Source organism: Pseudopipra pipra, chromosome 1 (assembly GCF_036250125.1).
Source record: "Pseudopipra pipra isolate bDixPip1 chromosome 1, bDixPip1.hap1, whole genome shotgun sequence".
Taxonomy (NCBI): domain Eukaryota; kingdom Metazoa; phylum Chordata; class Aves; order Passeriformes; family Pipridae; genus Pseudopipra; species Pseudopipra pipra.
Genome location: NC_087549.1, coordinates 112633336 through 112648571, shown reverse-complemented (window position 1 = coordinate 112648571; position 15236 = coordinate 112633336). Strand labels below are relative to the sequence as shown.

The following is a 15236-nucleotide window of genomic DNA, read 5'->3' as shown; positions in this document are numbered from 1 at the left end:
ACTGAGTGACTAGCAGACATTTCAGCAGCTTTAACTTACCCCACTGCATTTTTTCCTAATTTCTTATTTTTTACTGATTTCCCTTTTCTTTCCCTAAAAACCTAAGTCAGATATGCTCAGGAATATATTGCATCTAGGGATAAAAACGTGATGGAAACAAATTCCTGCTTTCTGTGCATCAGTAATCCTGTTGATCTTCTCCATGGACAATACACAAATAGCTGTGGATATCCAGAGCTTTCACCCATGTTTGGGAAGGTCTGGAACAGGAGGCGTACTCCTGACTGCTTACTCTGCGCAGGTTTTGTAGTTACATGCAAGGGGAAACAATGCTTCCAAATTGTTTGGGGCTTCAAACAGGTTAACACAGGTCTCACATCAGCTGCTCTGGAGATCACTTTTGACTCTAGAACTGATTTAACTCAAAAAAACCCCCAGGGTTTCATTTAACACCCTCCTCTCCTGGAGTTAATTTTCCTGAAAAAGTCATGAACCAGAAGTGTGAAATCTAGGAGCATGACCAAAGCCCAGCAGGTTTCTACTCAAATTGCTACAGGAAAGGTCCTTCACCCTGTTTTCTCAATTGGAAACTTATTTTCAAAGCAAGGTCTGCCCATAGTGACCAACTACTTTCCTACACACGTACAGCCATTTGGCCATGATTTGGACATACATCAGCAGAAAGACTTGCAAAGCTTTCCCTCCAGACCAAACTCAGTTCCATCCCATGCTGCCTTGCCATCAGACTGGCCACGCTGCACTGATGACACCAGGGAGACTCAGGCTTGAGCCCCTCCCAAGGTCATACATGCCACATGCCTCAGCAGCCCTGCCTCGGGCATTTTGTCCCTTTTCTGGCTCATAGAAAACTCTTTTTCTTCCATCTCATGTCTGTGAATATTAAAACAAAGAGAAATCTAAGTTGTGCCATCTCACAGTGCTATGGTGAGAAGCTACAGATAGTCTGATTTGTAATGAGCATTTGTAAAGATGCTTTTGCATCTTTTTAGCACCAAAAACCTATTTATTTTTTTCTCACAGTAGGTTTCAGATTTAACAGTCCCCCTTTAAAGTATGCTTTGTATACTCTGTAGACACAGGAGCCCTCATTTCTATGAGTTGTCCAGTGCTCTGCAGTAGATATTGGCCATCTCACTGCCCACTGGCTCAGGGCACACAGTCCACATTTGTGTGCTCTATCTATTACAGTTTTAATAAAGGCTTTAATAAAAAAAAACCTTAATGAAATGTGTTGGGAATCAAGGTTTATATTTTCCAGATAGTTTAAAGCCAAAGCTGACGGCAACACTGACCCACACTGGCATTGTCAGCCCTTCCAATTCAAGTCTTATGTCTATCACCCTCATGAATAGTTGAGAGGCTCAATGTTTTGTTTCCAAATTGCCGTGGGCCATGCTGGGGAAGAAAGGGACTTCAGAAGTGCAAATTGATTGACTCAGTTCGATTAAAAATAATCACCATATCTGGAGTTTACCTAGATAATTCAAATAGCATTTGAATCAAAATCTAGACACCATGCATACCAAAACCATGCTCCTGGAAATACTGGCTACTGCTCCTTTGTCATAGAATAGGTTTGGTATTCAGTACAGACTACAGAAAATGGAAACCTCAACAGATTTTAATTTGAAAAGGTCTTCTTGGGGGATTAAATACTTAGCATTGTAAGTGGCAGTGTTTTAAACTGATTCTCCTTCCATAAATGTGACTGTAATTTTGCTAACTGTCTTTCCTAATGAAGGTTTCCACATGCACAAACCCAGACACGGGATCAGGGACTCGGTCTTCTCGTTTGTCAGTCACCTGACTTAGCTCCTAACATTTAAGTCTCGGTTTCAAGAGCATGCAAAAGAACACAAGCTTGAGGAGAAAACTTTCACCTTGTTCAAAATCTACATGCTTTTCGAATGAAAAAACATCACAATTGCTGCTGAAGCTCTCGAGTGTTGAGAAAAAATGGCACTTTTTTTTTTTTTCATGCAGAATGTCAAAAGTTTCAATAATTTTAAAAGTATTATGAAAGGCTGTTTGGGGTTTTTTTAGAAGAAGGTAATTTTGAGATTAAAGAGTAACAATTGTTACATGCTTCACTATAATTCTTATGTAAGATTTTTCTGTTTAGAAAGAAATGCCCACCTCAGCTCACAAGGGACAGCTCATAGCAAGCCCAGATATGTAGCACAGTACACACTAAGGCCTGGAAAACGTGCCCACCAGCAGGGTTGGTCCCTGGGGTTTTAGGGGTCCCTCTGGAAGACTTTCCCGTGGGATCCCTGCTGTCTCACAGCTGTCCCCTGCCTCTTTTCTTGAGACCAGCAGAAACTTAGTTATCTTTGAAACCTTTTCCTTTCTGGTTGAAATTAGCCAACAGTCCAGAAGCTGATGGAAGATGAGAGAGAGACACTTCTCATGGAGTTTGCATTTCCTTAGGGAAAAGGAGCTAAAAGCATGTACCAGAAGCAGATTTTCAAAAGATAGGATTAAACTACTTCTTGTTGTAAGGAGTGAGAGTGAAGTCTTGCTGTATAGTCCTATGACCTGTGTAACCCCTCTCACTTTACAATACTTGTTCCTACATAAGAAAAATAATCCCTAAAAATGGAAAGCTGCTAGTCAGGAAGGATCAGAATCACATTTATCACTTTATGTGCTTTATGATGAATCTGCCTTGCCCAATGCCTGTGTTGGGAAAGCAAAAGCAGGGACTCAAATTAAGTGCTGCACACATCATTAAAGGAATTAGCTGCTTTCCCTTCCATATTGCATGAGCAAGGATGTGCCCAGAGAGGCTGAGCACTGTGCTGCCAGGGATCCTGTGCCAAATCCTGCAGCAGCTGCCTCTGCTCAGGAAGCCAGCTCAGGCTGAGGGCTACTTTAACAGCTTTAATGAGTGGTGCCTCACCATTAATTGTTACGCTGTTGTTCATTACAGCCTTTCATGGTGGTATTATACATATGTATGTATTGCTTCAGCAGCTCATGCTTTGGGGTAGCCAGCAATCAGGGCTCCTCCTGCCCCATTCGAGCATTGCTTATGTCAGGGAAGGAGAGGAAGTGCCTCTATGTATGGGTCTGCAGTTCTACCTGTGCACACCCCCCATCTTCTCGCCTTTTGCATGTTCCCAGCTTACTCTGCTCTGAGCACTCCCAGCTGGGAAAAGCTGCACTATTTTGCTTCTCAGTGAATGCATTTACAAATCATCACTGCTTATTTCAGAGGCAGCCAGGATGCCCATTTCAGTACCAGGGGCCGCAGGACCTGCTCGCTGATGGCATGTTCCTCCCCACAGAGGATGCTCCTCGGGAAGCAGCTGAACGGGATGTTTTCCAGCTACCTGTTTGGGCTTGCTACAAGCTGTCCCTTGTGAGCTGAGGTGGACATTTCTTTCTAAATAGAAAAATCTTACGTAGGAATTGTAATGAGGCATGTAACAATTGTTACTCTTTAATCTCAAAATGGTCTTCTTCTAAAAAAAAAACCCAAACCAGCCTTTCATAATACTTCTTAAATTACTGAAACTTTTGACATTCTGCACAAAAAAAAAAAGTGCCATTTTTTCTCAACACTCGAGAGTTTCAACAGCAGTTGAGATGTTTTTTCATTCCAAAAGCATGTAGATTTTGAACAAGGCGAAAGTTTTCTCCTCAAGCTTGTGTTCTTTTGCATGCTATTGAAATGACATACTGACAAACGAGGTGACTGACAAACGAGGACACCTAGTCCCTGAGCTCACGGCAGGGTTTGTGCGCCTCGCCCCCGCAGCCTCCACAGCACCCGCTCCGCATCCCGCGGTGCCGCGGCCGCCGGGGCACCGCTCTTCCCTGCTCCCGGATGGATGGAGGAAAGGCACCCTCCCCGTTCACGTCCCTGCCCCGCCAGGAGCCCGCATGAGGCGTTCCCGAAGCGTTCCCGAGGCGTTCCCGGCCGCTCCTGCGTCACGGCCCCGCTCGGCGGCGGAAGCCGCGAGGAAGGCGGGGCGGGAGGGCGGTGTTAAAGCGGCAGCGGGGCCGCGCTGGGCCGGGCCGATGGAGTCGGACGGCGGCGCGGAGGAGCCGGGGGGCGAGAGCAGCTATTTCCTGTACTACGCGTACGGCAGCAACCTGCTGCGGGAGCGGCTGGTGCTGCGCAACCCCTCGGCCGCGCTGTGCGCCCTGGCGCGCCTGCAGGTGCGTGCGGGGGGCGGCGGGGCGGGTGGGAGCGGGGAGCGGGAGCTGAGGAAGCCCGCATGCCCCGAGGATACCCGCATGTCCCCCTGGAGCTGCGTGTCCCCCACGGCTGCGTGGGGTCCGGTGCTGCAGCCGGCCGGTCTCTCCTGCGGGTGCAGGGGGAGCCCAGCACGGCTCAGGCGGGGGGGTCAGGATGGAGTGATGCTGGAGTGATGCCAGGCTCTTTTCGGTGGCGCCCAGCGACAGGACGGGGAGCAGTGGTCATAAGCTAAAACACAAGGAATTCCGCCTCGACATGGGGAAGAACTTTGCTTTGAGGGTGGCAGAGCACCGGAACAGGCTGCCCAGGGAGTTCCTGGAGTCTGCCTCTCTGGAGACATTCAAAACCCACCTGGACGTGTTCCTGTGCCACCTGCTCGAGATGACCCTGCCTTGGCAGGGGGGTTGGACTGGATGATCTCCAGAGGTCCCTTCCTACCCTAACGGTTCTGTCCCATCGCCCCTGACACACCTGGGGCCCGCTGCCAGGGCTGCCTGCAGCCGAAGGAGCGTTTGGGATAGTGCCACCGCTGCAGGGTTATCTGACCGGGATTAACCTTCCAGGCTGCCAGCCATTACCCTGCGTGTAAAGCACTATGGACCTGGAAACATAAAGTAACAGGAAGAAATTCTTTGCTGTGAGGGTGGTGAAGCACTGGCACAGGTTGCCCAGATAGGATGCCCTATTGCTGGCAGTGTTCAAGGCCAGGTTGGATGGGAGTCTGAGCAACCTGGTCTAGTGGGAGGTGTCGTCCCCTCCCACCCCCCGTGGCAAGGTGGTCTTTAAGGTCCCTTCCGACCCAAAGTATTCTGTGATTCAAGGTACTCAGCTGGGTTTATGGGAAAAGCTTCTGCCAGTTTTAAAAGGATGATGTTTTGTTTAAAAAAATCAAAATCTCTCCTTCGTGTCATCCAGTCTGGGTACAGGTGAGGAGCCCTCCCTTGTGAGATATATCGGGCACATGTGAGATGTCATGATTTCATCCAGCACTGCACATCTGCAGTTGACACGTTCTTATGCGCTTTAGGGCAGTTCTCCTCAGTCTGAGTTATTAAATGCTAGTGTATCAGCTTGGCTTTAGTGTAGGCTTGGAAACACGAGCTTGTGGTCATTAAGCTGTTGATACACAGACCTGTACAACTGGAAGGATCCTTGGAGGAGCAGAGCATCAATTGATACCACTTAAGGATAACTTGAAGGTTCTCTTGGGGTAGCTGGCAGGAAATAGTCTATGTTGGAGTGTATGAAGAAGTTCTGAAACCTTGTCATTAATAAACCCCCTACAGTCAGATAGTTGGTATCTCTTGGGACTGTCAGCCTGGCACGTGAGGCCTGCACCTGTAAAGCATGTGGCACTTAAAGATACCACTGAGCCAAATGTGCCAGAAGCCCAGCACCTTGCCAGATTAGACCTTGAAAGTGAGAAGGAAAGCAGGAGTATTGCACACTTATCTTTGAATAAAGGAAAGCTTCAGCTCTCCTCCTGGCTTTCAGTTCGATTTCCAGGTTACGCAGTTAGCACCTCTTGTCATGCTGCAGGTTGGCTGTTCCAGAGCAGGCAGACAGGCCCTGGTTTCTCTAGCCAGCCTTTGACCAATTGCTATGTTCCCTGCCAACACCGGGTGGCTTCACTCCCTTGCATCCAGCTGGAAAATCACTGATGCTTGGGAGTGAGGAAGTGAACAAAGGTTGGAGCTGCTTCCTATTAATTCCTCTATGGTAGTGCTACATGGGCTTAAAAAAAAAAGGAAAATCAGCCTGTAACCAGAGTACTTTGGATGCTAAACTAAAGTATTAAATTAATTTCCCTCTGGTTTTACTTTTTACAGTTTTTTTAATCTTCAGCGAAAAGCTGTTAAGAAATGGGATGTGTAGCAAGCACAGAAAGGGGTTTACACTGGTACTTAGAAGAAGGACCAATCTCTTAACCCAAGAAAGTATCTTCTGTGGGTTTTTTTCTCTCTTCCGAGCAGTGTCTACTCCTGTTGCCCACATGGTGGGGAAAAAACAAACAAACAAACAAAAAACCACCACCAACCTAGACTACTGGGAGAGTATTTGATTCTGTCCAAATATTTCCTTGGTGCTGCCCTGCATGCACTTGTCCACATCTGTAGCTTCAGTCTGTCATGTGACTGGACTATTTACTTGTGTGCAAATAACTTAGTGCATCTAAGTAAACTTTCTTCCTAGTGAAATTAGTTTAATAGGGGACATTTTATGGGGAAGGAAGATGTCTCTATTAATGGAGTAAACAGTGTGACTTGGCCAGGCTGCTGATTGTCACACACACACAAATTGATTGTGTCCTGATCAGTGCTGTTCTTCTTTGTGTAAGCCTCCAACTGCTCAATTTTTTGCAACCTTTATATATCTATTAGGATATATAACAAGAAGCTGATATGTCTCAAAGGGAATATTGATATATATATGTGTATATTTCAAATCAAAGTTATCTCCTAGCTTAAAGCATGGTGATCAAGAGAAATAAGCAAAGCTGTAGGGCTGCGTAGGTTTGGGTTTTATTTTTGTTGTTGTTCTTAGTCCTTTTTGCCCTTGCCAGATTTTGTTGTTGCAGTTAAGCAGGTAGCGTTCCTTAAAGCTTGTTGGGTTTTGATTTGGGTTGATATTTTTTTTTCCTCTTCTCTACTGCTAGGGGAGGACCTACAAATTGACTAATAAGTAGGAAAAGAAACTGAGTGTATGGAGTCAGATAGGAAATTACACTCATAAAATACAAGAATCCGTTATTCTCTTGCATATATAATAATATTGAAGTATACTTGTAAGAAAAAGTGATACTTGATTTCTAAAAGAATGTTTTCTACTTGCAAAAACCTGAATAAGCTCACTGAAGGAGGCATTTGCTTTGGCTTAAAAATACCCAAAAATGTTCCAGTTGGGTGATGAGGGATGTATGTTATAATTGGGTAATTTTATTAGTGCATGAGGACAAGTCCCAGAGCTCACCATCCTTTAGACTTCTTTTCTATTTTCCTGGATCCTGCATAATAGCATTTAAGTCTCATAAGAGCACCAAAAGCTGCAAAAAAATGGGCACCAGGTAGGCACTTTTTTTGATGGGAACAAGAAGGCAGTAGACAGTTCCCTCCTTCTGGTAAGCACATCAGCAGTCCTGTCACTGCTAACTTGGACAAAAGTCAAGCTGACATTTCTTCAGCACAGCTGTGTTTACTGGAAAATTAGGTATGTATGCTACTCTTGAGAAAGGGCTGCCTCCACTTTCTTCTCACTGCTAGAGGTTGGTTGCTGTTTAGGCCAGACAACTAGGAGGTTTGGGTGTTGATCCAGGTCTCTGCAGACCAAGCCTTTTATCAGTGGTGCTCTCTGCCTAACCTCTCTTCCCGTTGTCCCAAGGCTGCCATTTCTCATGGGGAGGTGGAAAAAGCTGACTTCAGCCCATCACAAGGTGGGAGCTGGATCATGTCCTGCCTGTCCATTCTTCCTTCTGTGGCCCCAACTGACTGCTTGTAGACTGTCCTTTAGCTGCCCTTTTCACGTCAAGAGTAGCCAACAGCCCTTAGCTTAAGTGAAAATTGATTCTCTGCGTTGGTTTCATTTGCAGGATTTTAAGCTCGAGTTTGGCCATCATCAAGGCAGGACAAGTCCTGTCTGGCATGGAGGTACAGCTACCATTGTTCAGAGCCCTGGAGACGAAGTATGGGGAATAGTGTGGAAAATGAACACTTGCAATTTAAGTTCGCTGGATAAGTAGGTGACTTAACTTTTGCTGTCTTATACTGCTTTGAATAGCGATTGAAAAGTCATAGGTAATTTTTGATAAAGAGCTGTGTGGAAGCTTTGGTGTTGGAATCAAGATGATGCTTTTGATTTTAATCTGTGAATTTCACTTGACGTGATGTGTATTGACTTCTACCACTTCTGTGATTAACATGGCTTTATTTTCAAGCTAAAGCTACTTAGGGGTGTTTTAATGAGCAGCTATGGACCTTGATTTGAAGCTGATATATTGGTCAGGCCCTTTTTAAAAAAAAAAAAAAAAACAACACAAAAAACCAACAACAAACCCTGTCTTCTCAATTTCATGCCCCTTAAATGACTCTAAACTCTGTATTTGTCCTATGTCATTTTTCCCATTGTTTTAGGGAGAATTTCCTTCCTTTAGACTGACATCAGTTTCTATCTCTATACATATGTAGACTTCAGTTATAGCAGAAAAGGAAGGAATGAGGACAAGCCTTTGCAGGAGAGAAAGAGATCTTTAATACAGGCAAAGGGACCTTTTGAGGAGGTTATTTAACATGTCATGTCTTCTAAGGACTCAAACTTCTGTGAGCTTGAGGAAGATCCAAGCAGGGAGCTGGGCTGTAATTGTTTCCCTCTTTGAATGGGAGAGCCTGCCTGCACCTTTACAATGCATGGTGGAAACTGTTCTGTCTGTGCCTGGTAATTAAGAGAAGTTTAAGGCTCCCAAAACTGAGCAAGTTGTTCCCAGGCTGAAGTGTGGAGGACCACCTGGGTAAACAAAGCAAGGAGTAGCAAGACTTCTTTCAGGGTCTCAGGCAGGACTAAGAACATAATCTCCAAAACTTTGTCTGGTGCCATGTGCTTGTTGCAGCTTTTGGGAAGTGCCTGCACAGTATGATGCTTCTGGTACACAAGGATAGTTTGTTCAGAGCAGTTCATCACTGTCAATTAATTCCAGTAGAAGTCTGGGCGAGTGAGAACAAGGAAGCAGGGCGTAGTAAACTCAGTGAAAGCACTACAGTATTACTGTTCTCCTGCCTCTGGTACTGTTGCAGTTTTGGTTATGGCTGCACTGTGCTGTGTGGACATCTGCCTACAACCCTGGCCATGAAACTTGGTTCCAATGTGCTTTTCATTGCCTACAGTGAACCTGAAATACAGAAACAGTTGCAAGGTCTGTTAGCACGTTATGGGAATGGGCAGTCTCAGCACTCTTGTTCTGGCTGAGAGTGTTAATCCCAAGCAGAGCAGGTGAGCATCTAGTTGGTGGGCAGGGCTTCACATGTCTGTGCTTTATGATCTCCTGAGTTCCCCTGCTGTTGCTTGCACTAGCACTTAACATCCTGACCCTTTTCTGCTGACCTTTACTGAAATCTCCTTATTTACTGTGCTTTCATAAAGCATAAACTTCACGAGTATGATAATCCTGTCCAACAGCATCTGCTTTTGATAGTAGCAGCCTGCTTCTTTTCCATGGGGGCAGTATTATGATTTCCAGAAGTATTTACATGCTGTTTAGAGTTGACATACTGCAGAATTGCAAATCCCTGGCATTTGTTTGACAGTGGATAAACTCTAATGCTTGCTAAGATGCTAAAGAGTTGAGTGCTGTAACATCACCAAAAGCTGCAGGATGGACACTAGCACTAAAGATTACTTTTTCCTAGCTGCCTCACTGATGCCATGGAGGTGAACTGGAAATGGAAGGAAATGGGATGTGTTCTTGGCTTTAACAATGATAGTCCAAAGCGTTCTTCTAAGGTTTGCTCCTAACCCACCTCAAATGAGCTTGCATGTGTTCTTGCTGAAGGTCTTGAGGTTCTCTGGCTGCATGCAAGCAGATATACTTGTAAGTCCTGAAGCAAGTTATTTCCTGGAATTGCCATGTGTCAAGAAAAAAGAATCACTATTGCCCCCTCCCTGCTTTTTTTTTATCCCCTAATCTCTGTAAAGAAGTCTGTGCTTTGTTATCCAGAAGCAGAGGAGGAAATGTATAACTAATGCTGCATGTAACTAATTGAAATACTAGTAAAACAATGTAACATATAGAAAACAAATATGGGAGAGGAACCTTTTGCTTAGATGGCTGAATCCTTTGGGTTCAAATGCGTTTTAGGTGCTGTCCCATGGACAGTTTTACTTTTTTTTTTTTTTTGTCCTCCATACTTCACAAATCTACAAGTTACAGACTAAATCATGACCCTTATTCCTCATAGGTCCTAGGATGTTACTTAACAGTTTTCTTGTTCTCACACAACCATGTGACTTATTTTGTAGTCTGTTGGCCTTGAATCTGCAGTTAGCTTCCAGTCTCTACTTGCACTTAACCTACTCACGTAACGTGGCCTGTGTTATGTACGTTAAATAACTTGAAATGGGAGTCAGTCTTTGAAAAAAATATGAATTGTCAAAATTATATTTGACGAGCAGGGTTAGAAACCATGCTGTGACTCCTATCTAAAGTTAATTGTGCTATAAAGTCTGTCTTGTATTGCTTAAGCTTCTTGTTTACTTCTTACTCTTTCCTCAGATTTTTAATGGTGGCTGAATGCCAATAGTTAAGGACAATAAGTAGCCTTGGTTTTGAGTTTGCTTTTGTTTTTCTAAGACAGCATGATTTTGCTAATAAAAAATAACCATGTTTTTTGCCCTGACCTATCTCATTTTTACTGTTCACGTCTTGTGCAAATTAAAGAGTATATTGGATTATTCATTGGAAAGTGCATTGCAAGAGTTGTGCAAATTTCCCCTTATTAAAATGTAACAGAATGGGCAAGATAGTTTGCAATTGTTTCTTTGTCTGAGTGGCAGGTAATGAATAATATGTGCCTGACTCATTAATTTTGGTTGTGTTTCTCTTTCAGACTACCAGTATAGAGTAATTAATTTACAAGTATTCTCTCTCTAACTTTGCAAGTGACCCACTGGTCATCTTTCTTACAGACCTGAAATGATAAAATTGAATGCTGCTGCTTCTTTATAAACTTGTTTTCGGATGTGAAACAAGTTTGCACAAAAAGTACTGAAATATGTTTTGCTTTATTTGCTTTTCTTTGTCTGTTAACAGCACAGACCAATGTCCTGCCTTAAATTCTATTATAATAAATCCATCTGTTTAATTGCACACTTTGCTTGAAAAGATGCATCAGTTACTTGGCATGAAAGGAATATATGTCCTTTACAGGCAAGAGGGAGTTGAAGATGGTTTTTATGTCCCAATAGAAGTTAATGTCTACACTCAAGCAGGAAAGGTGCTGACCTGTCGAAGCTACCAGATGAAGGACTATGTCTGTGGTCCCCCTTCTCCGCAGTATAAAAAGGTAGGTGTTGCATCACTGTAATTTTGGAAGAATGAACAGAAATTTATAATGCAGTACTTCTGTCCTATTTAACAAGTACTTTGCTTACAGTGGATGGAAGGCATGACTACTCTACTGTAAAGGTATAACAATTGGTGTGCAATGTACTACTGTAGTCGTGCTCACAGAAGATTGCTAGCTCTTAAAAGCCTAGTAAATCAGTTTGGCTTTTTGGCTTAGCTACGCCTTACATGAAGCCTCTGTTTACCTCGTGAGTTAGTTATGACTGACACAAGGATTTCTGAAGGATGTTGTTTACATATATGCAGCAATTCTCTGTGTTTGAAAAATTAATGTACTCCACTGAAAGGAAGGACAGAGGGAAGCTTCTCTGGAGAAAACCCAGCACCTGACTTGTAGTTTCAAGGACGTGGATTATCCTTACTGTCTTGTGAAGCAGTTGCTATCATTTAATACAGGAGTCCACTTGCTGCCTTTTAGCAGATGCATCATCAGTATATCGCAGGACTCCAGCAGCCTTGCAGAGCACTGCAGGGTTCCCACTTGATGGCTGGTGAGGCAGAAGTGTTTCAGCACTGTTCTGCAATAGACTGACTCTATAGAGACACATGATCCAGTCACGCAGCAGGCCTGACCTGCTTAGCTTGTGAGATCTGATGTGGGCCCTGCTTGGGTGGCATGACTGCATGTCTGAACAATGCAGCTACTGGCAATTGTAGATACATATCACTGTAGCATGTTGGCTTTTTCTACCTAAAGCAAAGAAACCGGGCTTGAGCCTGTTAAATTCCAAGTGTGCCGCCCTCTCTGAACTGAGGAACTTGCTCCTGTGAATCAGCTTCCAGGAGCATAGCTAAGGCCAGCTGCTGTGGGACTGCTGAAGAGAAACTTGCTTAGAAAGCAGGCTCTGCTATTCCACAAACCTTCTCCCTGCCAACCCACCTCTTGGCAAAACAGATCTTCAGGGATTTTCAGGAGGTTAATACATAGTCTGCTGCTGTGTGGCAGCTCTCACTGGTGCTCTGTAAGAGCAGACCTCCACTGTTGGCAACTTTATCTAGCTAAACATTCCCTCTTGCTGTTGTCAGGATCAGTTGTTAGTTCTGTTCTTACCCCACTGTCCCCAGCTTTTATTGAAGTTAACCAGGCAGGAGAGCTAAAAATTTATACAGGTGACTGCATCAGCACACAGTGACCAAACTTCATCCATCTTCTGTCGTGTGCTTTTTGTGGCAAAATTCATTCTTTCTAAACACCTCATCCTTTAAATTCATGCTGTTAAATGCAGGAAAGAGTATTTAGAATACTCAGTTCTGTATGCAAGCTTGCTGCTGTCTCCTTCAAGCCCTGGTTCCTACAACTTCCTCTTTTGCTCTCACTGTCACATCTTTTCTTCTGCACCAATACTTAAGTTTATTTTGTGTGTGGCAGGAAAGCTGCGGTAACAAACTAAGGAATCTAACAAACTAACAAAGTTAAGTGTCTGTTTCTGTTACTCCTGTACCTGTCTAGGTACTCACTGTTGTGCTGTGGATTTGAACAGCTTAGTTTTAAAAATAGCTTCAGTAATATATGCTGCTTCTCACTCAGGTGTGATACTAAGGCTGGCTAAAGGCTTAAAAAGAAGTTCTCATCCTCACTGGAAGAAAGAATGAAATAACAGAATAACAGCTTAATTGTAGAATCTTGTGCACATTAGTAACACTCCAGATTCTTAGCAATAGTACAAGCCTTTTCAGAGTAATTTTGTTCACGCTGTTCTGGTGTTCAGTGGTTTCCCAGAAGCCTTTGGCTATCCTCGGGTACAAATAGTGTTATTTGGGGGTAATTCTCTTGTTACATTCTTTCTATATGCGTAAATGTTTGGAGGAGTCTTTCTAACATTATTACTGAAGTCTTTTTTTTTTTTTCCCTTTTGATTATAGGTTATCTGCATGGGTGCAAAACAGAATGGCTTGCCAATTGATTACTTGGAGAAATTAGAAGCTATTGAAACTAATAACTATGCAGGACCGGTGCCAATAATGGAAGAGATTGAAGCTGCTATTAAAGCAGAGAAAATAAATTCTGCATAGAATACCTCTGCATTTGCTTGGCCATTCACCTTGATTTAGATACCTCTCCTCACTGTACTGATCAGCAGTTTCTTTATTTATCAAGAAAAGATGAATTTGTTGTGCATCTACAGTAAATCATTAGATATAATTTGCAGTCTGAAGACAAGCTGACATTGGTAACTTCTTTTTGTATGTATAGCTTGAGTACATGCTGAAGGTTTTGCAGATTTAGAAATTATCTTTCTGTAATTGTCATGCAGTGCTGCACACAAGTTTGTGCTTCATGTCCTGTTTACTGACCTTTTTAACTGAAAAAAGGCCATCTTGATGAGTTTTGGCACCTGTTACTTTCTGAGGAATAAGGGCTGCAGGATCAGGCCCTTTGTTTTTAAATGATGTATACACAAATATCAAGAATTTCAAAGATTTATTAGGTGTAAAGTAAACTCAAAACTCTAAACCTTTTTCTCTGCTACTTCTCTTAATGGTTTAAAGCCCAGCCTATCTGATGCTGTGGAGTTCCTGTTTATATAGTTAACCAAGAAGGAAAAAAAATATTTTTTTAACTCCTTCCATGTGTTTAAGTGTTAGTCCAAAAGGAAACTCAGGCCTGAAGACAACATTCAACAAAGGATCTGGGTCAAAGCATCATGGCATCCTCCTTTCTATGTTTAGTAATCATCATAGGTGAACTGGTTAGCTATAACCAACAGACTTATAAAGAATTCATTTTAGTTAAATATTTCCAAGTTTTCTTAAATTACCTTTTTGTACCTATCTAGGCCTTGGTGTCATGTCCAGTGAAATCAGAAAGTCTCCTGTGAGTCCTAGCACATTTGTTTTGTGGTTTTGTTTGTCTATTAAACCCCAAATGAACAGAATTTGGCTTTTTTTTTTTTTTCCTACAGCTTTGACAATCTTGTGCAAAACTGAAAGCTTTTGTAAGATACAGAGTACTTATCTTCATGGTACTTGGCAACCCCTGTAGTTAGTCTATGGGCAACAAGGAGAAACTGACAACCTGGAAGATGTCAAATCACTGAACTTTGGTTTATCTTCTCTAGGGTGTATTTTTTTCTTTTGATGTACAGAGGGATGTAAGATATAGTCATTGTCACTGTGTGACTGCTTAGATAAACAATTGATAAAGCAACAGACTGACTGTGTCTTCTCTGTATAAAATACACTTCTGCCAGGTATGTGTAAGTGCTGTCCTGATGTCATATGCCTGTTTCCAGATTTGGGCATGGTGGCTACTGTAAAACATGGTACTTTCTGTATTAGCACTGTCTAGTCTGAAACTGAGTAAATAAAACTGTGATTACCAAAACCCTCCCCTGCCTGTTCAATGCATGCTTCAAGAATATCACAGAATTGTTAGGGTTGGAAGGAACCTCTGGAGATCACCTAGTCTAACTCCCCTGCCAAGGCAGTGTAACCTAGAGCAGGTGACACAGAAATGCCACCCAGGTGTCTCTAGAGAGGGAGACCCCATGATCTCCCTGGGCAGCCTGTGCTGCATATATAAGTGAAAGCTGGTGATGTGGAGATGCAACTGAAGTCTCCCTTGTCTGTGTTTTTTTAATGGATATAATGTCAGTAGGGAGGGCAAAACTGTGTGAACACACCCCTCTGCATCAGCACCACTTCTTTTGCTTTACCCTTACGTGCTCCTTTGAGCTTTTGGACTTTTAAATGTGTGCTTCACTCTTGCAAGAAGAGGGTGCCGGAATATTATTTCTGTTTTCTTTGTGGGGAATGGGGATTGACAGAAGGTACTTAATGCCTCCTGTTGAGGAAAATGATGGGAGCTGCAGAGGGACCCCTGGCGCTTCTCTGGGCGTACGGAGGGAAGGGAGGTGTTGGCGAAGGGGAAGCCTTCGGGCCATGCCTGCGCGAGGA

The 15236-nt window shown here is 43.3% G+C and overlaps 1 protein-coding gene across 1 annotated transcript; it reads left to right on the top strand.

Annotated features, from left to right (window-relative positions):
* The first annotated feature begins 3894 nt into the window (after nt 1–3894).
* Nucleotides 3895–14664, top strand: GGCT (gamma-glutamylcyclotransferase). Its single transcript, XM_064671972.1, has 4 exons — nt 3895–4188; nt 7815–7960; nt 11142–11277; nt 13203–14664. Exons 1-4 carry the CDS (start codon nt 3910–3912, stop codon nt 13350–13352), a joined length of 711 nt encoding a protein of 236 aa, XP_064528042.1. The 5' UTR covers nt 3895–3909; the 3' UTR covers nt 13353–14664.
* Nucleotides 14665–15236: the final 572 nt, after the last annotated feature.